At 42.3% G+C, this 24594-nt stretch overlaps 1 protein-coding gene across 7 annotated transcripts in view; it reads left to right on the top strand.

Moving 5' to 3' along the window:
* The window catches only part of eif4g3a (eukaryotic translation initiation factor 4 gamma, 3a), a 48135-nt gene that overhangs the window by 6368 nt on the left and 17173 nt on the right, over positions 1 to 24594 (top strand). Inside the window, exons 2-21 of one of the 7 annotated variants that reach the window (XM_086200080.1) lie at positions 3857 to 3929; positions 5995 to 6156; positions 6971 to 7063; positions 7957 to 7989; positions 10549 to 10569; positions 12974 to 13153; positions 14413 to 14530; positions 14777 to 14880; positions 15869 to 15994; positions 16976 to 17153; positions 17717 to 17767; positions 18221 to 19024; positions 19218 to 19306; positions 19849 to 20131; positions 20293 to 20417; positions 22264 to 22383; positions 22864 to 23022; positions 23456 to 23653; positions 23906 to 24052; positions 24219 to 24455. In XM_086200080.1, the coding sequence (XP_086056206.1) occupies positions 3857 to 3929; positions 5995 to 6156; positions 6971 to 7063; positions 7957 to 7989; positions 10549 to 10569; positions 12974 to 13153; positions 14413 to 14530; positions 14777 to 14880; positions 15869 to 15994; positions 16976 to 17153; positions 17717 to 17767; positions 18221 to 19024; positions 19218 to 19306; positions 19849 to 20131; positions 20293 to 20417; positions 22264 to 22383; positions 22864 to 23022; positions 23456 to 23653; positions 23906 to 24052; positions 24219 to 24455 (3301 nt within the window). Of the gene's footprint in view, positions 1 to 3856; positions 3930 to 5994; positions 6157 to 6970; positions 7064 to 7956; positions 7990 to 10548; positions 10570 to 12973; positions 13154 to 14412; positions 14531 to 14719; positions 14881 to 15859; positions 15995 to 16975; positions 17154 to 17716; positions 17768 to 18220; positions 19025 to 19217; positions 19307 to 19848; positions 20132 to 20292; positions 20418 to 22263; positions 22384 to 22863; positions 23023 to 23455; positions 23654 to 23905; positions 24053 to 24218; positions 24456 to 24594 lie in introns of all 7 variants that reach the window. The other 6 variants (XM_086200078.1, XM_086200075.1, XM_086200074.1 and 3 more) reach the window with 6 other exon arrangements.

The raw sequence follows: 24594 nt of genomic DNA, 5'->3' as shown, positions 1-24594 counted from the left end.
GAACCCACTGCCCTGAGATTTCCAGGTAGCCTGCGTCATTGAAAGGAGACTTGGCCGGAACTGCAGGTCCATCGGAATTGCATATCATATTTGTGCGACACAAGACATCCTGTTGATGTGTAATTACACTATATTGTGCCAGATTTAGATGCTATTGGTCTGCATATCTATGTTTCATGTCATTTATTCAAGGGAAGTGTGAGCTAGAAAAGCTCTTATTCTTTAATTAATCTGCCGATAGCTGATAAGAGTTGATTTATATTGAGCGGTATCATGCTCTTTATCGCACCCCTGCTACTTGTAAGCATGTCTCTGCTTTTCTTGCTTGTTCACAATCTCAGCACATAAGTGGCTTTACAAGACTAATGATAAAGCAGGAGCCACTGCAGCTTTTCCTTCCTAAATGAGGTTTACTGGTCACTTAAAGGTCAAGGGACAACAAAGTATGGATGAGGCTACTTTCTGAGCTCCTCAGGGGAGAAGGATCAGCATGGACTTCTTGTAGGCTGTGGCGCTCATCTTGTTCTGCTCACGACCCAAAGTTTGCCTTGTCAACAATGAAATAGGTTGTAGAGCCTCTAAGTTGTATCCAAACATAGTTTTGTTCAGGTTCTGATGCAGTGTCTTGCCCTGCCAAGAATTAGTGAAGTGTGTGGCCATGTTTTCAGAAATGGTCTATGTATTTTATACAATTTCATTAATGTAATCTTTGAAACAAAATAGTAAAGTGTGATTATAAGAGGGTCTTTAAGTATTTGTAGACTTTTCATTTAGTAATGCAAAATTGGCAGTGTCCATTGGCATGGATGTTACCACACAGCATCTCAAGAAATCCGTTGTCATGGTTTTCCAATTTGATTAGAGTCCTGACTCAATTCTTCCCATCTCAAGTCTGTTGCCAGTGTCATCATAGGTCAGATGTGAACTATTGCTGCTGTTTTCACCAGGTTAAATTAGCTGGCAGTTGAAGTTGAATTCTTCAGCAACATTAACACTTTGTTTAATGTTTTTGTGTATTATTTATTTATATTATTATTGATATTTTATGTTTATTATTATTTATTAGAAAATTAACGGTGATCACACCATTGTCTAATTAGCGTGGCTTGACCGTCAGGTCACCTGGCCACCCACGGGGAGAGGAGGACATGTTTTACCTTTTGAGCATTTAATTATCCCAGAATGATCAACTGTAAATGAAAAACTACTTACATTTGTACTGAGCTGCAATGCTGCAGTAAGGCAACGAATCAATCTGTTTTACATCTTGTTAAAAATTATTTTGAAAAGTTCTTCAAAAGCTTTCAGTTAAAAGGCTGATAGCTGTAGACTGACTGTTCATTGAAATCAGCCTAGGAGTTTTGCGTAATCCTGCTGACAGTCAGACAAACAAACCACAATGCCAACATAACCCTCTTGGCAGAGGTGAAAAAGGGGAGAAACTGTTCATTCTCTTTCTATGTAGCTATCATATCAGTATGCAGAAATATATATTTTCTGTTGTAGTTTGGCTAAAAATAGTCTAGCTAAAGGCAAGTGCTTCCCTTTTAGCCGGAGACATGTCGTATAACAGCCTTCTCCACTGATTAGAAGCTTTTGCCCTCTGAGATAACAGGAAACCTGTGTGCTGGATTTCAGACATTTATATAATCTCTTATTTTCACAGTTTGGCTGTGGTTGTTGTAAAACAATTTATCCCCAAATCCCTTGAGGATTTAGCCTTCATGTCTTGCCTCTTACTTCTGCCTTTTGTATTCTCTGCTCCTGATGTGCTGCCCCCCTACCCCAGGTGGATTTGTTCCCTCTGCCCTGGCACGTTGAACCTTCTCTTATCTCCATCTCATTGCCCTCCCTACAGTCTACAGTCACATTTCTGTTTTATGGGAAGTGTTGTAAAGCACAAATAAATCACATGCAGAGATTGCATGAGACTTGGATCTGTATGCAAAGCAACATAACGAACTTGTTCAGCAACTCAGAAAAAGGCTGCATATTAAGGTATGATGAGCACTTGAGATGCTTAACATCACCCAACAACACCTCACTGAATCCCTATTTGTGCCTCGCGTCCTATCAGGGGGACAAAGAACCTTTTTCTAAGGCATTACTTGTTGCAAAGTTTTTTTTTTAATTATCAGTAATTTAGCAAAATGTGAAAGTGAGGCTTTCTGTTCATATTTTGTTTGATGTTGATGCAGTGTGAGTAAAGATTAGAACATGGACACAAAGTTTTGTACATCAGCAGGAATGTAGCACAGCATGGGAGCGAAGGCAAGATTCTTAATTTAAATGTCCTGTCTTTTGTGAAAATTATAAGTTCTGTATTGCAGCACTGCACACTATCATTTTGTCTCATCTTGTCATGTCTTCAAAGAGACTGGGCCTGTAATTGCTGCTAATTTCTGTTTCTATGCATACTGTTTTTGTGTTTTGTGTTTGGGAGGTAATTTTATAAATGTCATAGCAATGAAACATATAACTCTTCCTGCTGTTACTTTAATTGCAGCCCTCTTTCATTAAAGATATCCTGGTTGGGCTTTACTGGCCTCGAGCTGAGTCCTTTAATATTACGTCACTTTAACTAGCAAAGGGAAAGGCTAGAAATGTAAGAATGTTTTGTTGCTACAAAACATGCCAATGAGTTTGACAAACACAATCATAGGTTGAGAGATCTGTATGTTTCTCCTGCCAGGATCATAGTGTCACACATGCTAGTGCATCCAAATAGTTTCTTTTTTACACAGAGCTGCACCGCAAAACCAGCAGGCTGTGATTGACAAAGTCCAGTCAAGTCAAGTGAGGAAAGACCCCTAAATTTTGGCCAGTTCCGATACTCTAAAATACGCCCATATTGGCATTGGCACTGATATTGATCTGGGACTCGCTGTGGACATTTCAAATGATTCTTTTCACTTTTAATTTGCCTGCTTTTTGTCTGTTATGATTAGTAGAGTTGGCAGGGACCCAAGAGACATCATGGCCCTTGCAGGCAAGAGCGAAGTAAGCAAGAGGGCTAAGAGGAAAAAGAGGCGAGATTTGGGTGAATGGAAGACAGCCAGGAGTTCAGTTGCCCTTAGACCATGTGACTAGCAGTGTTTGAGCCTGTCTGTCACAGACAACTACCCAGGCAGGTTACTAAGCACAGGGCTCCCCTGTCTTATGCAGCTAATACACATTCCCTCTTTTGTCTCCTCTCATCTGAGTGATGTCACCCAAGTGAGTCTGCTGCATGTTTCATCAGTTCAAAGCATTATCTAAGGTTTAAGTTAAAACAGTCCCTGAAGCCTTAGCACAATCCTGAGGTCTTACAGAGTTGTGACAGGAGATTTTTTTTCCCTTTTACTAGTATTGTGCTTTGAGTATATTGTAAGAAGATATTTAATGCAATATGTACATCTGCTACTCCCATGTGAGGGGCTGAGAGATTGTTTAATTTTCAGCTCTTTCTGTCCCTTTGCCTGAGGTTGTCCAGAAATCCATTTCAGATTTTCCCTTTAACACTTGCAAAATGGTGAAGGTACATAGTGTACTCTCAGAGATGGGGCATTTTGGGCGGGGTAGGGTGGTTGGGGGATCCTTCAGATCAAACTAGGCAAGCTATTGAGGTTTAAGGAAATCCCTTTGGATATGAATCAGCTTAATGTATGTTAGACAAGGCTGTAGAATGAAGTGCAAAGTTAAGGTTGAAACTTCCTACTTAGTGGATGAAGTCTCCTCGTGGTTTAGTCAGCAGTGTTTTGACTTAACGATGTCTCTCTCACTAAAACCCTTTGAGCTGTCCAAATCTTATCTATCAAAACAATTGTGTTTAGTCTCCAGTTGCCTGTAGAGTTGTCCTTAAAGCACACCTTACCAGAATCCCACGGGTTCAGCCGTCACTGGATGACCGAATCTTCTCCACACAGCCTGGAGTAGCTGCAGTCTACAGTGTGAGTCACCTCATGCAGCCCCGTTCACAAACACATTCACACACTCACCTGGATGTACACAGCAGCAGTGCACATTCATAAATTTCACTCGTTGAAATAACAACATAAACCCTTAAAAGTCATATCTTGTATAGTGCAGGCTGTCGCTAATTGAATTGAATTAGTTTTATGTTGAACATGAAAACAGACCATTATATTAAGAGCCTATGTTTGTGTTGGATTATGCCTCTGAGGATCTTCGCCTGACGTGATTCTCACCTTTTACAAGTGGGTACAGCAATTTCTGCTGCTGCACTAATCGGGATTCCTGCTCATTTAAACCAAATGTGCATCTACCTGGAGGGCAGTGATTTGTTTGAGGGCTTGGCAGACAAATGTGCTGAGACATTACAATTAAAATCACGGATACTGCTATGCTCTCCACTGCACCTTTTAATGAAAGAATAAATGAAAATGATTTAGTTTGGCAGATAGGTGGCAAAGAAAAAAACACAAGTATGGACCTCACAGAAGAATAAATGTTTTAGCACCAACACTTGTGTGAAAAATTGGTTTGCCAGCTTTATTGCAAATATAACTACATTCTCTGGCTTTCACAAATATTGCATTCGGTGATTCGACACTACAGAGTAATCTGGAAGGGTACGGTAGATGATTGTACAATTAATCCACTATACTTTAGAATGTGTTTGTTCATTCAACCAGTTTACCAAGCGTAATGAAAACATAGACTTTCTATCAATTAGATGTTGTTTCAAAGGGCTGGGCTGCTACAATGATGCCATTTGTGGAAATAAACATTGCCCAGGGTGCAAAGCACATGTCCTGTGCAGCGGATGTGAGATTTGTGCTCTTTTTTTTTTTTTCCACCCATGTATGTCTCCTATACAGTCGCTTGGTTCCCCTCCCCCACCTCATCACTCCATATGTCCTTAGAATCAGTCACTCGCCTGAAGCAGAGCAGGCTCCTCCCCTGGCAACGGCAGCTAGATTAGTTGCTTTATCCCAGGTCATCTGAGGGAAGTGGGCCACACAAAGACGAACGAGAAATGCAGAAAGGATTGATGACGTAGATGCCGCATAGATTCTTTTATCAATAGTTTGTAGTAGATGTGAAAATATGAAGTTGGAGATTTCAATTTCAGAAATAGTAATGTCCACAGATGTCTGAAAGAGCGTTTACAAGTCAAATTCCGATGTTGTGTAGAGAGAAAAAAAAAAGGCCTGTGAGAGAGTAGGAGGTTGCCCAATATTTGAGGCGATCTTGTTGCCTCCCTGCTGCTTTCCTCCTGCAGTATCCTGTCTCACTCCCTGGTGTGTCAGGCCTGCTGCAGGAACAAGCAGCTGCAGTGGTGCCAGCGTTCAGCCGCAGCAGCCAAGACCCATTCTGCCACACCACAGGCTAAGAGCTGACTCAAATCTCATCCTTGCTAATGGCCTGACACTGCTCACTGGGCTCATGCCGACCCAGAACCCTCTGCTGGCTCACGTTTACGACGCTTGTTTAGCATGACTCCCCTGAATCTATTGTAGCAGGTGTTCTCAATTTAACACAGATGAGTGTGACTATAATATGATTACTTGACCCAGTTTTGCCATGTGAGGCATCAGTAGCCACAGACACCCATTGCAAAGCATTGTCTGGCACAGCAGCCTGCAGAAGAGGCCAGAGCCCAGTCTCAGCCAACCCCAGCAGGCTACAACATCCATGCACAGCCCAGGTCTTCACCTCTGCTCACATAGGGCTAATGTTAAAGTTTCAGAGCTTAATTTACATCCCTCCACAGGGGGGAGGACAAATAACCTGTAGAATCCCACCATTAATGTTTACACTCTGTGTGTGTGTGTGTGTGTGTGTGTGTGTGTGTGTGCGTGCGTGCGTGCGTGCGTGTGTGTGTGTGTGTGTGTGTGCGTGCGTGCGTGCGTGCGTGTGTGTGTGTGTGTGTGTGTGTGTGTGTGTGTGTGTGAGTGAGAGAGAGAGAGAGAGATATCTGTGTGCCTCAATCTGACAAACTGTAATGTCTAGCATGAAATCTGTCTAAACTCACTCATTTATGTGATGCAGCTACCCAGGCATGCTGGCCCCCCTTACACTGACATCACAAAGGGACACCCTAATTTGGCGGGGACCCCGCCTGGTCATGCCCACTCCCCGGCGCTCTCTCAGGTATCAGTATCCACAGCTCCCCCATTTCGCTACCCTAAGGGCTGGGAGGCAGGCGGAGGGGTGAGTTTGTCCCTGTATCCACCGTCATCCTCTCTGCATATTCATGTTTGGTCTTCCCATGTGTCTGCTTGCTCTTTGTAAAGACCTCTTATTAAGGCTGGGTGACTTCCAATAGATTCTCAGTTCTGGATATCATCGCATCATCAGTCTAATTTAAACATAAAGACACCAATATTTAAATCAGTGAAAGTTCTTGTTGAATAATAATTTGATTCAGTTTGATGAACATGATTAGCAGTTGTTGCATTAATTCAGAGACGAGAAGGTCTGATTAATTTTTTCTCATGTTGCCCAGCGTGTTACCTGTGTTATTTCTTTTCTTACTTAAGCTTTTTACATGTTTTTATTTCTTCTTTCCTCTCTTTTCCTTCATAATGTAGCTGTAAATATGCATGAGCGTATGTTTCAATGGAAGTCAGATGAATGTGTTATTACACATTGTATTCGTAAAACAAGATTAAATTGCTGAATTACATTAGGGATGATGACTGAATTACATCAGCCAGTGCAAACCTAAATGAGTAGAATCATACCAGCGGCAGCTTGAAGCAGGAAGGCCCACCTCTGCCTAGCTCCACTGTGCAATAGATGGAGAATAAAGCTGCAGGATCTGCAAAGGGTTTCAATTGTCTGTGTAAAGTACATAAACTCCAATTGAATACATTTTCTTCCCGCTGTATCCAAATTAAGTTCCCTGCTAATGTGATTCCTGGTGTTTGTTGTCAATTAAAGTGTAACTGATAATGTGGCATGCAGTTCCTGAATGTATGTAACAAATCTTCTCTGTACATTTTTCCATTTCCTCTATTGGCAGTCTCCATACAACCCTGGACAGAACGCTGGCTCTGCCCCTCTAGTGTATTCTCCTCAGACACAGCCAATGAATGCACAGCCACAGAGTCGCCCGGTGAGTGTCCCCCTGCTCTTCGGTTTACAGCACACCTGCCTCTTAGAATCCTGGTTCCCTCTGACTGGTACTGAAGGTCAGCATTTCATTGAGTCTGTAATGGAGAGAAGAGAGCTTGGTTGATTGACCTCAATCTGCTTAAGGCAGTGAGGCACTTAACATAGGCAGTAGATCTTTAATGAGGTTACCTTCATTCGACTCCTTAGAGTCTCCTTATAGGCTTGGTGTAGTTTTTGGTTCTGTATTAGTAGGTGGCTAAAGAAGTGTGAGCTTACCCTGCTGTCTGTGACGGCATCAAACTGCAGTCTTCAAACCCTCATGCATGCAGTAGATACAGATATTCAAAGCGGACCTGTTATGCTTTCCAATGTTTTATATCATGAAATAAATTCTCTAAAATGGGGGCCGAGCTGAGCTGCAATCCACAGCTATTTGAATTTCACCTCATACATGGATGACTCTTAGGCCACACACGCTATATGTAGCTGTGTGTGATGGGATGCCTTGCTGAAATGTTGATGCTCGCAAGCTTGAGGTGCCTACACAAGTCAGGTTGCTGCTGCAGCACTGCTTCCACCAGCCCTGTGTTTTTATTTTGAATTTGCCTTTGATAATTGCCATCAATAATGAATGCATAATTTGATTTCATTGTAAATGGCAGTCAGAAAAGAGGAGAATCGGACCTCAATCATACACATACATATTGTGACAACACAATCAAATATCCGTATATTTTGCCTAACAGCTTTTAATAGGGAGAGTTTCAGTTTTTTAAAGCATCTGCCTTCATTGCTCATCTTATGTCTCTGTCTCTCTCTTGTGCTCTATCCTTTCCCTGCTTCGCCGTCACTGCTTCAATCTCCTTACTGGACCTCTCCTCCCTCCCCTGCCAGTTTGCTACGGGCCCTCGACCAACCCACCATCAGGTATCTGCTGGAAAAGCACTGTTTGTTAAGCTTTGATAAGTCTGATATGAAAGCTGACAGCTATTGTTGAAGAGACTTTAATTAGCAAGGATTTTTGAGAAAGGCAAAGTGTGCCTTTGTTAAATTGGGGCAACCAGGCAGGTGCACAGAGTAGGCTTGTGGACATTTGGTCGTTTATCGACCTCGGAGGGATGATGGAAATATTTTTTTTCTAACCAACCTATTGTCAGAACTGAGATTGTATATAATGAAATCTCTCGCATCTGCAACTTCCTGTGCAAATTTAATGAAGTTGTTGGAATTGGGCTCTGAGTTGAGATGCATGCACTTTGATTTGAAAGTTCTCCTTGAATTTATTATATATTTCTCAATTGACTCAGCTGAGTTTTGTATTCGCCAAGGCCCACACCTTGAATTATCTTTATGATGACGTTAACGCTTCTGTGAAATGACTGAAACAAGTTCTGAGAACTGTTTTTATGTGTATTTTAAGACTGTCAGTTCTTCCACATCTCAGGAAAGCTCCATCTGTTACAAATTGACATTTAATGTTAGGGGAAAGGACATTATCATCAATTTCAATATATTTTTTTAAATTTATTGTTCATTTTTTTACCCATTGAGCCTGGATGTGCTGGACATTCCTGCCTGTTAAAAGGAAGGTTTTTGTTGCCGCTGTTGCAGGATGTGCTTGCTCTTGGAGAATTGTTGGGTGTAAATTCATTGAAGGAGTGTGGTGCTAAACCTGCTCTACTTGTAAAGTGTCATCAGATAACTTTTGTTGTGATTTGGCGCTATATAAATAAAATTTACTCGAAAATTTATTTGACTTTTTTTCAGGCAGTAGTGTAGTTAATCTAAGTGACGGAGGGGACTTACAACTCGGTGTGGTTTGGCTGGATGCCTTAAAAAGGAATGTTGTTCTTTCAGTGCAGTGCCCATGGAGCTACGTTAGTGACAGGATTTTTGCAATCAAAACATCCTCGAGAATACAGTTCCATTAAGCCACTGCAAATAAGTAGTCACACTTTTTTTTTCCCGAGGTCCAATTTGATTAGGTTGATTTCTGTTAATTATTTTACATTTCATACTTTTGCTTCCCGTTAATCGGTGTCTCTGGACTCTGAAGGATGCGCTTATGAGATCTCTTGCAGTATTATCAGTGTCGTTTGCCTTACACCCGATGGATGCTAACATGTCAGGGTGCTAATATGTTGTCTATACTGTTTTTCTCAGCCCGATCCCCAAGATATGACCTGTGTAACTTGTCTCAAATCTTGACCCTCTGGATGGATGTGTGTGAACATTTGTTCAACAATACTTTCCTGACAAAGTTTGTCGGGTGTGTTTGCTGGCATTCGTGTGAACACTCACAAGTACATGCTCTGGCTGTCACAAACTGGTGCTGTGCTCTGTTGTGCCACCACTGGAGTGGATTTGGAAAGCAGATGAAGCCAAACAGTGGCCTTTTATATCAATGGAGAAACAGCCATTGTGTCCTTGTAACACACACTCAATGCACAGCAACGGCTGCATAGAGATCAGGAAATGAATTCATATGGTCAAACACTAGTCTGCCCTGAAACAAGCGTCATCATTCTTTCATATATCCCCTCCAAGTGTCTGGGTAACTAACTTCTTTTGAATTTCAATCACAGCTTGTGTGTGGGGGGGAAATAAAAGGTGTCAAAACCAGTCTGAATTAAAGTTAAACAAATGTTACTTCCTCCATAGAGCTCTATTGTTGAGGGATGGTGAGATCATTGGAGACAACTCACCTTTTTTACCTTTGTTGCGTGATGCTGGTAAAAATGAAGAGAAAGTTACAAATGATGGAAATTATTCAAATCTGGTGTCAGTTCAAAGTGGAATCTCCCCTTTGTGGTAAAGCATAAAATGGATGAATTCTACGAATTGAAGACATTTCTCCAGTGGATTTTGTACAAGTATCGTGATGGTGAAGCGATACACCTATCAGTTCCCTAAATTAACTGGAGGTGATCCATGTGAGTGAGGGAGAGACAACAACACGAACACTCGCTCAATTCTTTCCAATTAAGATTTCCTATCCATCTCCGTGCATCAGCAAACAAGCAAAGAGGGGTGTTTCTCATTTGGTGGAGAGAAAAACTGCCCTGGCTTTATTTTTTGCAACTTCCAACCTATTTGCATATGTCCAACAAGGAAGAGAGTTTGAATAGGGTTGAGAGGCCATAGATCTTGTCTGATCCACTGCATATTTCTGGCTAAGACTGGCAATGAGAAAGGGAATATAGCCCCCCATGTGGAGCCCAAAGGTTTGTCTGTATGTTGATTGATACGTGTGTGTTTCTGTCAGGAAGGCACATGAACATTTTGACTGTGTCTGGTAAGCTTTCTCTGCTCTGATGGACCGATGCTGATTCCAGGTTCTTTCATATTGTATTAGCGCTCTCCTTTTTTTTTCTTTTTTTTTTCTGTGTGTGAAAGTTGCACAGCAAAATTCACTTGTTATATATTCAGTTTTACTGGCGCAATCTCCAATTGGCTTTTCTCTCTTTCCTGCTTTCAACACTCAAGGGAGGATTCAGGCCCATCCAGGTAACATTTAACCTCTGTCTCCATAGACCTGCATGGCATGAAGAGGATCATCCTGAAATGATCCCAGCCCTCCCAATGTTTCACCCCTATACACCCCCATCGTCACTACAGTGTATGCTCCGTAGAGAGGTCCTGAAACCTCAATTTATCCTTATGGTCTTTTGGATTTCATTTTTGAACTTTACTTTTCCTCAGCTCATTTTTTTTCATTACTCATCTTTTAATGAGCTTGCACAGTCTATTTAACAGCATGCTTGTGGAATGAAAGAGATGTGCAATTTTTAGTTCCATCTTTTTATGTCCATGTGATAAGAAAGTGTCGGTTACACAAGCTGGTACCCGTTTTGTAAATGGTCACTGGATGCACCAGTACTGTGGTTTGAGTGTTGTTACTTCAGTGATGATTTCAAGCCTTGCAAGGTCATTCTTCTCCAAGTGTTGTAAAGTTATGTAGTTTGTTGTCATATTTCTAACTGTGCAAACAGTTTTTCTGAAATACTCTTCACATTGTCGGTAATGAACAGTTTCCTGGTCATTTCCGCAAGGCTTTTTACATCAAGGCCATTGAACCTGATTTATCACGTTAAATGCAATTTCCCTTCTGGGTATTTCAGTTGGTCTTATAATACTGCGGATTCTGCTCTCCTTCAGCGGTGCTTGATGAGACTATGTTGGGGTAATTCACAGCTTGAGCCCCTAGTTGTTTGGTAGTTGATAAGCCAGTCACAGCTGTTGCTAGTGGTCTTCCTTCAGGTATGGCATGCAGATTCCCCCACTAAATGATGTGCTGTAAAAACATAAATCAACCTGAAATGTTTTAACGATTATGAGATTTTCTGTCTGGAAGTAATAGTAACTGAACTACCACAAAAACAGCATGTTCTTAATGTCTCTGTGCCCGGTGATGAATGAGAAAGCTGCCTGATGAGCTAAACCGTGCTGTATGTCACACATGCAGTACAACTGTAAGGTTGATCAGGCATCCCTGCAGCACCAAAAGACTTCATTTAGAAGTCATTTTGCCTTTGACAAATGTTGCCACGGACACTCTACAGTGTGTACTTCTACTTCATATGTAAAGGATATCAGACTCATTTGTTGCTAACTCCTGGATCTTGGAGTCAGAGGTGTTAAAGTCTGTGTGGCTCGTACACTTTAAAAGTGTCGTAGCTGAAATGAAAAAAGTCGCACTCAAGAATGTTGACTACAGACATTAATATTGTCAAGATGGACCAAAACCTCGAGGAATAAAGGTTGTGACATTTTTTTTGGCACAAGAATCCAAAAAAGAAACTGGTTGCAGATTGCATAATCTGTCTTTGCACATGTTTTCTCTCTTGTAAGAGTGTAAAATAAGATCCCTCTGCTCAAACGTATCTTTGATTGTTCCTCCTCAGTCACCCTGCCTGCAGCATTTAGCCTGTGATGTTTCTTATGTTGTAATGTGATCGTTTCTGGGCTCATTGTTGAGGATGCTCGAAATGAAAGCATGACAATGGGGGCCTAGAAATGGCTGAGCACATCCTCAGAAGTGGTTTGTCCCCAAAATGAAAAGCAAATGCCATCTTCAAGTGTGGGGAGGTGTGGGATATTTGTGTGTCGTGCATCAGTTTTTAGTTGATGTGATTACAAGTCTGTTTGCGTTGGCAGCAAACAGAAGAGGCAGAATGTGTTTTTATCCTCATTAACTGATATAAAAATGAAACCAAAAGGAAAATAATGAACCACAAACCTGAATAAAGTATAGAAGAACTTTTGAATTTTAGATATAATTATTGCCAGTAGGCCCTCTTTATCGTTCTATTGTTAAAGAGTTCCTTCCCTTCAAAGAAACTGAAGTATACCACCAGTGCTTTGCGAAACACAGAGCATCTGTGACCTTTACTATAGGAACCGCGATCAAGGTGCTTATGTAACCAGGTCATATAGCAAATATGTACAATGGCTTTCTTCACTCAAATGACCTCAGTTGTCTAAACAAAGAAGTGCTTTCTTCATTGTAGATGCACTTGTCAGCATTAAATCCAAATTCTCTGAGATGTTTATGAATATAAGTCATTACAAGTTAATTATAGCCATATTTTTATCCTTCTGTTTAAAAATTCTGTCTGCCTTAAGTCATTGTGCAATTAGTCCTTCAGAGGGGCTGGCATGTAATGTTCTGAATGGGAAAGTCCTGCAGCTGGCTGGGCCTCTTATTTCCTTTTTCTTTTTTGTCTTCCTTTTTTCTTTTTGCCTGTTGATAAAAAACACAACTGGCTCACTATGAGAAATGTGTTAGCCAAATGTTGAACACATCTGAAAAAGTGTACTTGTTTTGGTGTTTTAGATAAAACGTGTATTTAGAAATGAGACAGTGGCCCCTGGGGTTGTTCTTAATGTCTTTTCTTTGTGTTTCCTCCAGTTTTTCCAGCGGACTCAGATGCAGACCACGAGGCCCACCATCCCCACAAACACACCTACTATACGGCCTGGCTCTCAGACTCCCACAGCGGCGGTCTACCCCGCTAATCAAGCAATCATGATGACCATGGCACCTATGCCTTTTCCCTCCCCACAGGCTGCTCAGTACTACATCCCACAGGTGAGAAACACACAGACAAACAAACAAACACACACTCACACACACACTCTTTTTGTCTTTGCTTTAAGCTTGGTTCCCTTGACAGCATAGTTTGGTCAATTTGGGGTCCGATTTGACGCTGGTGACAATCCCTGTGGCGGTCTCATTTGAGGCTGGTCTGAACTGATCATCTGCCCAAATTATGCAGGAGTGTGAGGGCTTTATGCATACCATCTTCATGACTGGATCTGAGTTTCCCAAACTTAAAATACTTGTGTGAAAGGAATAATCATGAAATACTGGGCAGAAACCCACAATAGCCAATTAGAGTGAGCTTCGCAATTCAGTTTAGGTTTTGTTTTTTGAAAGACATGTTTGCTCAACCAAGGTCATGAAAAATGTAGATTCCCTACAATCGGCACTTGTGGGTTTTTTTGACGGTTGATTTTTAGGATATGGCTTGATTGAATCGTCTCATCCTGGTACAATTAGATGTAAAGAATTAGTTTAAATCTGTTGTTATGTCTGTGGTTTCCCATCGGTTCACATTTGAAAATCCTCTAGTGTGCACCAGGCATTAGCAGTTGTGATACATTTTTGTGGTGAATGAATACAGAGAAAATACTCTATGTCTGCAGCTGGTTCTGGTTAGAGTGAATAGATTAAAGGCAAAGTTCAACATCTTGGTACATACGGTTGTGTGCATTCTTTCTCCAAGTTAGCTAAAAAATATTGTTACCACTGTCATTGGTATTGTTAAACATGAAGCTGGAGAAAGTCTCCACGCGATCTTAGATATACATATAGACTTCAAATGTTGAGGGAACAGCTGTATTTCTCAAAGCCACTGATAAAGAACGAGTCCACGGGGGGGGGGGGGGGGGGGGGGGGGCACATAAACCTCTGTACAAAAACAGGGTGTTGTTCTTCTAAACTTCCTAGTCTGAATTAAACAGGATACTTATTGAGCTGTAGAAGTTGATTTTGTTACCTGTAGACAAGCTAACTGGCTGCTAGAGGTAAGAGAATGGTATATAAGAATGTGAATCTTTCGAGTAATGTCAGTCCATTGATTTCATAGAAATGAAAGAACAAAATGTTTTAGGGGGGCGGGGAGCTGAACCAGAGTCTGATTTAATGTTCTACCGTGCAGCAAATAAATCTCCATATGTCAAAGAACAAGATCAGTGATTGCACAAGTGTGCGTTCTTAGAAGATTGTCCGCTGTTTTTGTCGCTTTCTCACCAGTATGTTAACGTGTTTCTCCTTGTCCTCCTTAGCCGCAGTATCGCCACAGTACGCCTTATGTGGGACCTCCTCAACAGTATTCTGTGCAGCCCCCAGGGTCCGGCACCTTCTATCCTGGTCCAGGGCCAGGGGAGTACCCTGCCCCATATCGTGAGTCATTCATCCAACACAGAAACGCATCACATAATAATTCAGTTAATTATCCGTACCACATTTGATATATGAATTCACTAGAACAAAGTAGCAAAAATACACATTACCTTTCAGAATGTGTTACCATGTTTTACTAAAACCTGTTTTTCTTCTGCTTTGTTTTTCTTTTCTTACAAATTCATTCAGATCCCCTCAGGTACCACCCACCTGTCTCACCCTCTGTCCCTGCTCCCGTTCCCACAGCTGGCCCACTCTACTACCCAGGACAGACTGTGTACCCCGCCTCTTCCCCCATCATAGTGCCTACACCACAGCAACCTCCACCAGCCAAGCGTGAGAAGAAAACAGTGAGTATCCAAGGAGTTCCTGTGGGTTTTTATTTTCATCTTGAGTAAAACAGCCATTTGCCTTAGATTTCAATCGTTCACCAGTAGTGTTTGTAATGGGTTGAATGTATTCCTCAAGTTGGGTTGCATGAGGGAGGATAAGACCTTCTTTATGAAGAGAGCAACAATGCATTTTCCTAGTCTAAAATATTTGATGGCATTAAACTATAAACTAGATCCAGTTCAGCATGCTCTCAGAGTACTGTGTTTAGAGTACTTGTATGCGCTCTGCAACACAAGGTGTGTTGCTAGCAAGTCACACTGGGAAGGAGAAGACAAAGTAGCTTCAAAAAAGTGAAGTCTAACCTTGCTGTAAAGGGATTATAAAAATTTGGCGTTAAACCAGTCATGTGACGAGGCTGGTCTCAATAGCTATGGCATTTTCAGCCACATGTGACACTTTCATTTTACTTGTAACAGCATATTGTGTGAGATTCTTTGGCAGTGGGATTCCTGTTTCTGGGCACTGAGAGAGAGCTCAACATTGGGTTCCTTCACATACATTCATAATCACTTGTATGGGGTTGCTTTTGTAATCATGTAATGTGGATTCCTGTATTTTCTGTGACTGTTGATTTGCTTTGCACTTGCAGACATCTATTGCATGTCTGTCTGCTCTGGGAGAAGGATCCCTTCTCTGTGGCTCTCCCACAGGTTCCTACCTTTTTCCCTGTTAAGCGGAAGGTTTTCCTCACCCTTATCGAAGTTCTAAGGACAAAAGACGTTGAGGATGTATGAAGATTGTAGTGCCCCTTAAAGCAAATTCTGATTTGTAATTTCAGGCCTTATCAATACATTTTGATTGATTTCAGATGTTTCATTCCCTGTGTTGGCCCATCACTTCATATAATATGCATCAGTTTGCAGCCGTAGAGAGCTTGCTCGAGCAATAGTTCTGAGATTTGGGCGCTTTAGTGAGGTCTGTTTTTTTGTGGTATTGTCCTCCCAGATCCGTATCCGTGACCCCAATCAGGGTGGAAGGGATATCACTGAGGAGATCATGGCAGGGGGTTCAGGGAGCAGGAATTCAACACCTCCTGTCGGTCCACCTTCCTCTACCCCTACGCCCCCACAGGTATGGCTCCGTGGACGGAACAATTTCCCTTCTGACACATGACACATCAAGCATGCCACTCACTTACAGTAGTAATATTTGATGTAGATAACTGAGTGCAGCTAATCTTAATGTTAAAGAGAGGAAGTCTCATGAGGTCTTTGCTTTAATCCTATCTGCTTCAAACATGTGACCAACAGCACATGACCTTTCGCATAAGAAATTCATGATGGCTTCCTCTCCCTAGAATATTACGTGCCATTTTGACTTAAAGAAAAAAACAAAATATCACGTACAGTATAGACCTGCAGGTAGGGCCTCACAGTGAATTCTTGAGGAGATGAAATGAACTCACTGGGATCTTAACAGCTGTTTGTCTCTTAGACCTGCTTCCTTCCTATCACTGTTTCTATTCACTCAACTTGTTTTACAGTTGTTCGCGTATTTGCTGTCTGTATGTTCCCACTCCGTCTACAGAATCCTCTCATTTCTTATATATAAATCAATATTTGTGGTGCTAATACACTGCCTCGATGTAAACATGGATAGGCAGCAGTTTTTAGCGCTAGTAGACATAAATGAAATGAACCAAGACTGAGCCCAAATTATGTATCTGGATTCTGAAGAAGGATATTGTGACTTCTTCCTCCCTGTGTCCTCTGTGTATGTTAACAGTGTCTTTCCTCTCTTTCTCTGTGTTTTTGTGCCCCTTTCAATTTGATTTTCTTTCTGCATCTGCATCTTTCCAATGCTCCTTACTCTGCATCTGAGCGTTTCCCTTCCTCCTGCATTGATCTTCACAATCTTATTTCTTCCGTCTTGTCGTTCATTGCTCTCTCCTAATGTAACCATTCCCCATTGGACTCCTTATTTCTGCATTTGGGCTTGTTTGTTTGTGCGTTCACTTGCCTACATTTCTGTGCTTGTCTTTCTGGTTTTCTGTGTTGCTAGTTTTTATGGCCGTACCCTCATTATCCTCACATTTTCTACCTCAAATCACAGCAACAGCTGAGCAGCAGCCAGACTCCAGAGCCGCAGCAGCAGCCGCAGCCTCCTCAGCAGCAGCAGGCCCATTCTGGAGGTTTCACAATGGAGCCCCCTCAGCCACCACAGCCAACACAGTCCCAGCACCCACAGCAACCATTGACAACTGGGGCTTCAGACACCAAACCAGGGCCAGGTCTGCCCAGACACACCTTCTCCTCCTTAAGATCATATAAACAGTACCAAACAAGCAGTGCTCCCACTCTTAACTTAACCAAGATAATTAAGACCATACATGCATGATTCAGTTTTAAAAAATGTCATGTTGGGTTGCAAGATGTCCAAAATGGCATCTTTAGTTTTAGCTTACTCACATGAAACAACAACTACCATGGTCATTCATAAGGGGTGAAGACAGAACTAACACCGATTAAGGCCGACTTTTGCATCGCTCCACATCACGGTGTCTCGCTTGCACACACTTATAAAATAAGGCAACAAGGCAGAGCAGTGCTAGTCTGCTGTTGTCACTCAACGCTTGTATTGGCAATATAGTTTCTAATTATAATTGTGAATGATGTGATGATCATGAGATGAAGTGGAAAAATGAGAATTCTGCTCTGCTGCATTGATTTGCTGAAGCTGACCAGACAATCGTCTATGCCACCATTTCCATGTGGTTGCTGTTCCTTCGATTAATTTGACCCATATTTTGTCTTGCAACGATGAAAGTGATAATTTTTGACTTCTGTCGTTCAGATGCAGCGCATTCTGTGCAGCGGCCTACGCAAGAACTCGCGAGTAGGACAGGTGTGGTAGTGCTGCCTTTGTTACCCCCCTGTTGTATGTTGAGTATGTTCAAGTAGTAATGAATGTCTGTTTTTATTTTCTATAATTTGATCATTCAGTATACTTGAATTTAGACTATTAATAAACTGCCCTTGTTTTAACAGGGCTCCTTCTATTCCTGCAGTTGGCCAGCATGTTAACATTCCTTCCATATGTCCTAACTTTTGTTTCCTTTTAAACTTCATATGGCCGTTTTCACCGCAATGTAAAATAATCCTAAACAAGTTTGGTGTAGTGGGTTTGTTAGGGCCTTAGATTATAACCATCATAATCTCTTGACATGAATTGTTGGCAATTGATTTATTATAAAGGACTAACTACAGTACAAAAAACCCTGTTCTTACCTCAGAACAAAGAAAATCGCATGCTCCTTTGATCATATCATCTATTCATCTGTGCTCTCCCTCGTTCCAGATGATATGCCAAAATTGGAGCTGGTGGTCCAGAAGTCTTCCTCACCTGGGCTTGTGCAGCCTGAAGCTCCTGTGGAGAGACTGGAGGCCAACGTTCCTGTAACAGAAACTTCTACTGTTGAACCAGAGCTTGCCTTCCCTCCCTCGCTGACTACCCCTGTGACTCTCCCACTTACATTGGTCAATGCCAGTGACCGTCCCTTAGCCAGGGAACCCGCTGCTTCAGCCTCTTCTCCTTCTTCTCCTTCTTCTCCCTCCTCCTCTGGCGGGGAACACAGACATTCTTTGGCATCACCTCAGATTCCTAACACAGACAAGCCTCCTTTAGATGCTCCACAGACGCTGGCTGTCTCGCCGGCGCCCACTCCCAAGGCTTTGAATGGCCTTGCAGATCCTGGGACTGAACTAGAAACCTCAGTTCACGAGCCCTCTCTTAAGTCCCCAGCCACACCACAGACCCAGGCCTCTGCCCCTGCTCATCGAGAATCCTCCTTGTCTGAAACCTTGCCCTCTGACGTAAGGCCAGAGGTGCCCATTGCTGCTGAGCTTGCCCCTATGACACCTGTGGCGGTGGTGCCAGTAACGCTGACCTCAAGCCCTGCCCCAGCTTTGCCAGTTATGCGTCCCCCTGGCCTACCACCTCTAGTGCAGGCCACAACTGAGGTGGACGAGTTGAACAAGTCGATGGACAGTAAAGATCTTGTCCCTAGAGTGGGGACAGAGGTGGCACATGGCGGCATTACTGACAGCAAATCAGAATCCCAGCAACATTCGCTCACCAAGAAGAGTCTTACAGTCAATACAGGTAATTTGTCTGACTCGTGAACGTATGGGAATTCTCTTTGTGCAAATTTTTCAACGGACCCTCTTCCTCAGAACAAAGATTTTTATTGCATCAAAAATTGCGCGATAGCCAGAAATAATTGAGTTTGCTTGAATATATACCATCAAAATATTAGAAGATATGAATATCTTGACTACTCTGTATTTACCTGCAGTAAACCAGACTACATCTGCTATACCAAAGACCTGGAGGAAACCAAATGAAGGAATCTCTGCTGAAGATGCACCTCAAATGGATGATGAGGTAAGAGGATAAAGAATAGGGTTAAAATATGAGTGTCTTCTTGAAGACACGATCAAACCACACCATTTCAGAGGAACAGAATAAAATACTACAGATGAAAAAATACAGAAGTTGAATACACATTTTAATAACTCTGAAGACTAAATATTTCATTTGCAGCTTGCAGCCATTACTCTCTCTAAAGCAACAGAGCTCTACACAACTTGAAAGTGCTTTGAGTGTGCAAAGTGCTTGAATTTGGAACAGCGCTTTCAAAATGCAGATGCTGTTGAGTTTATTCATTGCACGTCTGTTGCAAAATGCAAGGAAGCCCTATAAATTCACTTGATGCGGATGTGTTTTTAAGCAAGCATTGTTTAGTTCTGTGTAACTGTAGTTCTGCACTAACTACATTTCTGGTGCCTATTACTGACACCTTCTGGACTCAGGGTGAATGTTCCCAACATACATCACACCATGGACCACAGAGTGACAAACTTGCACCACAACTTCTGCATCGATGGCTTTCGTCTGAAGTTAATTTAAATCTCTCCTCCACACAGCCCAGACCAGTAGATCTGGCTGCTGGGGACGAGGCCCCACAACCAGCTCTAATCAGCAGCAGCCCTGTACCCCTACCAGGAGGCTTCCCCTCCACCACTGCTCCAGCTTCTGCCACTAGCCTGGAGGCTGATGTAAAGCCTGCTGCCCCAGAGGAGAATGGTGATGCTGAGTGTGAACCTATGAGGAATGGGGCAGGGCACACCTCAGAGACAGAGAGCAGCGACAGTGGAGTGACACCTGGAGACAAAGAGAACACCGCAGAGGTTCCACAGGACATGGAAGGTCAGAAGGAGCCCATTCTTGGGACAGATTTTGTTTGAAGCCACAATAGGGAGTGTTATGCCTAACTTTGTAACTTTCACTTTTAGCTGTGTGTGCATCACTTCTCATTATCAATTTTAAGTTTCTTTTTGGTTTTTCTAAATCTCTGCTCGGTGGTCCAGACCTGACAGAGCCAAGCGGGAAGCGTCAATATGACAGGGACTTCCTGTTGGGCTTCCAGTTCATGCCTGCCTGCATACAGAAGCCTGAGGGGCTCCCACCAATCAGTGATGTTGTGCTGGATAAGGTAAGGAAGTCATCCCTGAAGCAGATTATCCTTCTTATCCAGTGGTCTTTTCATTATTGACTCACATAAAGTCCTGGTCAGAATTGGCACCCCTGATAATCAGTGACACCATATATAACTATAATGTCGTTAGTGTTAAATGAAATGCCCAAAATGATTGAACAGCAGCAAAAATAAGTTCATTTTGTGAAATAAAATAACATAAAATGTCTGCTTAACAGTTTCTGGAATTCTCTTGATGATTGATGATTGTTTATCTGACCTAAATTAACAAATGAATGTTGGGTTTTACAACGCGAGTTCTTAGTTTCTTTTTCACTTTGGCAAAGACAAAAGGGCTGCCTGAGAGCATTAAGAAATGCCACGATTAAAAAAACATAATGAGGAAGGCACAGCCCTCTTTCAACAGTTGTTAATTATGTCATCATGTTTCATCCTCATTGAGCTGTCAAGATGCTCACCGGATGTCACCCTCAGAATAAACTCAGCTAGAGAAGTCAACTGATTGTGAAGATTGTGGGGAAAAAAAGAAACAAAATGCAGAAGATATTTCTGAGGAGCTTCAGGCTGACGTGGAGAGACGGGTTCAGGCCGACTATGCACCGTCCCAGCAAAGGCTAATGTGTGCAAACACCTTCCTAGACGACTTAGCAAAAACAGGAGAAGAGCTCTTTGGGAAAAGCAGTGCATCAGTGTGTTTACAGGCGACAAAATGAAGCCCAACAGGAAAAGTATGGCCTGCCTACACTAAAACATGGTGGAGGTTGTATCATGCTGTGAGTCTGCTGTGCTTGATCACAAACATCCAGCAGCAGAAAAGAACGGTCAGCAATGACCTAAATTCTACTGAAACTCTTCAGAGTGGTAAAATCTACCTTTGCACAAAAGATTCTTGAGAACTGAAGAGCATGGAGAAAATAGCTGGAGTACACATGTACAAGATCAGATCTCAGATCTTTAGAAGCTGTCAGTGTGTCATAGTAGTAAAGGTGCCAACATTTTCTTTTTTAATTTTGCGCTCTTTTTTTCTTCTTGGTGCAGTAATGGATTTTTTTGTGAATTTTTCACAAAATTGTTTCATCAACATTAGTTAGTCAAGATTGTCGGAATTATGAACTCTAAGCGGTGCCAATGATTATGAGCTGAAGCACTCTAGACTTGATCTTACTTTCTAGGTTTTGCTACACCACAGAGAGTTTGTTCATTCCTCTGATCCACACATACGTATGGGTGGAGCATATGGCCTGCCGAAAGGCTGTTTTGATTAAAATCACATTGCTATTATGTCACACTTGGCTGTGTTAAGGTTACATACCCCACCCCCCCCACCCCCCTAAGAAGAACAACCAAAACTGCCTGATGTGCCACAGTCTCAACCCTGACAGGAAAATAATCACGAAGAAGTCAAGGACAGCTGAAAGACAATGAGCTGGATTCGTTCCTCTTTCCTCCCCCACAACTATCCCGCTCACTCCTGCGTTCCTTTTCTTCCCTTTCGTCCCTCCACATCTGGTTCTGGCTTCTCTCACCGAGCGGCCCGCTGAACTGACCGAGCATGATTTATTGCCAGAACAGTAAAAATACATTAACCAAAAACTGGTAATGTCAAACTGCTGTTATTTACAGCAAGTCACCTTTAAGGGGCTTGTGGGTTAGAAATGCACACACACACACACACACACACACACACACACACACACACACACACACACACACACAGCAGTAGCAGCAGGCCATTTCCTTTTGCCCTCTTGCTGGTATTAATAGGGGATCTCAGCTCCCTCTGCTGTTCAGATGATCGTGTGTGTGTGAGATCATGACAATGTTTTGTCAATGTGTCACACAGATGAACCAAAACAAGTTGCCTTCTCGAGTGGTGGATTCCAGGGTGATTTCCAGAGGACCTGACTTCACACCTGCCTTTGCAGATTTTGGCAGGCAGATGACCGGAGGACGAGGCGCCGCAGTGAGTCACACACACACACACACACACACACACACACACACACACACACACACACACACACACACACACACACACAAGCCTATAATGCCTCAATCATTCATAAAATCACACTCACACAAACACCCAATATTCTTCATTCTGTTCCTCAAAAATCACAGATACAATTAATATTTTTTTCCCCCAAAATGTTGAAATGTTCTTTTAGTCAACTCAAGTCTTGCAACATGTTTGAGTGCGTCTCTTCTTTGAGACAACAAAGCAGGTCATTGATGTGGCTGTCCGGTACAGCTGGTATGATGCTTCACATGATTCCCGAGCAAATTCTCCTCATTTATTGTTGTCTCTGAGTACAACTTTTTGATTACTTGGGATCTTCAGCTAAATCAGTCAGATTTTTTTTGCTTCTGTTGAAGCCTCAACAAGTGACCCTTACTATTTACATACTTGTCCTGCTTTTTTCCCCTATTACTGCTTTCACAGCTAATGAACATTGGGACTCGGCGGCTTCCACCCAGGAAGATCATCATGAACGTGTCAGTGAATGATGATGTTCAGCTGAAAAAGGCAGAAAACGCATGGAAGCCTGGCATGAAAAGGGAGGTTGTCGTAGCCGAGGACCCAGAGACACAGCAAACACAGGTAATAAGAATTAAACACACTTATAGGCAAACATAAAAATATACAAATGGGGATCTGAAACTAGTTTTTATATATTAATTAAAATTCTTAATAATGATTGTATATTTTGGATGGCACAATGATGGCTTAAATTTCACGGTGAGTGAAGAATTTTATAGGTAATGTTTGTAGCATTGTCCTACTTACAGTAAAACTAAAAGGCACGATAATCTCCTGTTGAAAAACGTGGTCAAAAGAAGCGGCTAGCATTTTGAAAGGGCTGGCTGCAGTGCCTGACAAAGATCCTTTGTGATCAAACTGTAGCCTCCATAAGAATATTTGAAGTGAATGAATGTGTAAAAACTACCTGAGATTATGTGTTAAATGATGTCCACTCAGCTGACTGATTTTCAGTCCCAGTGATTGATTGCTTTCCCTGATCGGTTCCGCTCAGGAGCTTTTTAGGAAGGTACGCAGCATCCTCAACAAGCTAACGCCTCAGAAGTTCAACCAGCTGATGAAGCAGGTGACGGACCTGACCATCGACACAGAGGAGAGGCTCAAAGGGGTCATCGACCTGGTCTTTGAGAAGGCCATTGATGAACCCAGTTTCTCTGTGGCATATGGAAACATGTGCCGCTGCCTTGCGACCGTAAGTCACGACATTAAACGACTATCGGTACAAATTACTGTGTAAAATAAAGAGATGAGCTTTTGTCGGTCAGGTTGCCGGTGTAAATAGTTCAGCATGTCTGGAAGCTATCAATGTGGGAACAAAATGAATAACATTAATATTAATATTCTGAAGTGTGTTGCTGAGGTAGAAATTTTGGGCACTTTTGTTGAACACTGAACTGCATGTTGGTATCTACTTATTGTTCTCTCTGTCGACTTGACTCCACAGCTCAGAGTGCAAATGACCGACAGACCCAACACCTTTGTCAACTTTCGTAAGCTGCTGCTAAACCGATGCCAGAAGGAGTTTGAAAAAGATAAAGTGGATGATGTTGTGTTTGAGAGGAAGCAGCAAGAGCTGGACTCTGCAGCATCGGTGAGTGGTTAACCTAAAATGTGTCACCCATCTCTGTTTGATGCCACTGCAATGTACAATGGCTGACCGTAGAGTAAATAAAACTGCATTTTCCCCCCTCCAACACTCATTATTTTTTGAATGTGTATATTTGTGTAATACAGCTGCTTTTTCTTTGTCACCTCAGTCCACAGAGCGTGAGCGGCTTCAGGAGGAGCTGGAGGAAGCTAAGGACAAGGCTCGAAGGCGATCCATTGGCAACATAAAGTTCATTGGAGAGCTATTCAAACTAAAGATGTTGACAGAGGCCATTATGCATGACTGTGTCGTCAAGCTGTTGAAGAACCATGACGAGGAGTCTCTAGAGTGCCTTTGTCGACTGCTTACCACCATCGGGAAGGACCTCGACTTTGAAAAGGCTAAGGTGAGCTGGAGTCCTTCATTCACAGACAGATATTACAGATTTGTGTTTGTGTGAATTGTGGTTTTTGAGAGGCTTACTGATACACCACGGTGTATTAGGTAGTCCTAGATTTAAGTCATTCTATAGGATGAAACTGTCC

The sequence above is a fragment of the Aulostomus chinensis genome, chromosome 3, assembly GCF_037954235.1.
Source record: "Aulostomus chinensis isolate RoL2024-O1b breed Wild chromosome 3, RoL_Achi_v1.0, whole genome shotgun sequence".
Lineage (NCBI taxonomy): Eukaryota > Metazoa > Chordata > Actinopteri > Syngnathiformes > Aulostomidae > Aulostomus > Aulostomus chinensis.
This window is presented reverse-complemented; position numbering and strand designations above follow the sequence as displayed.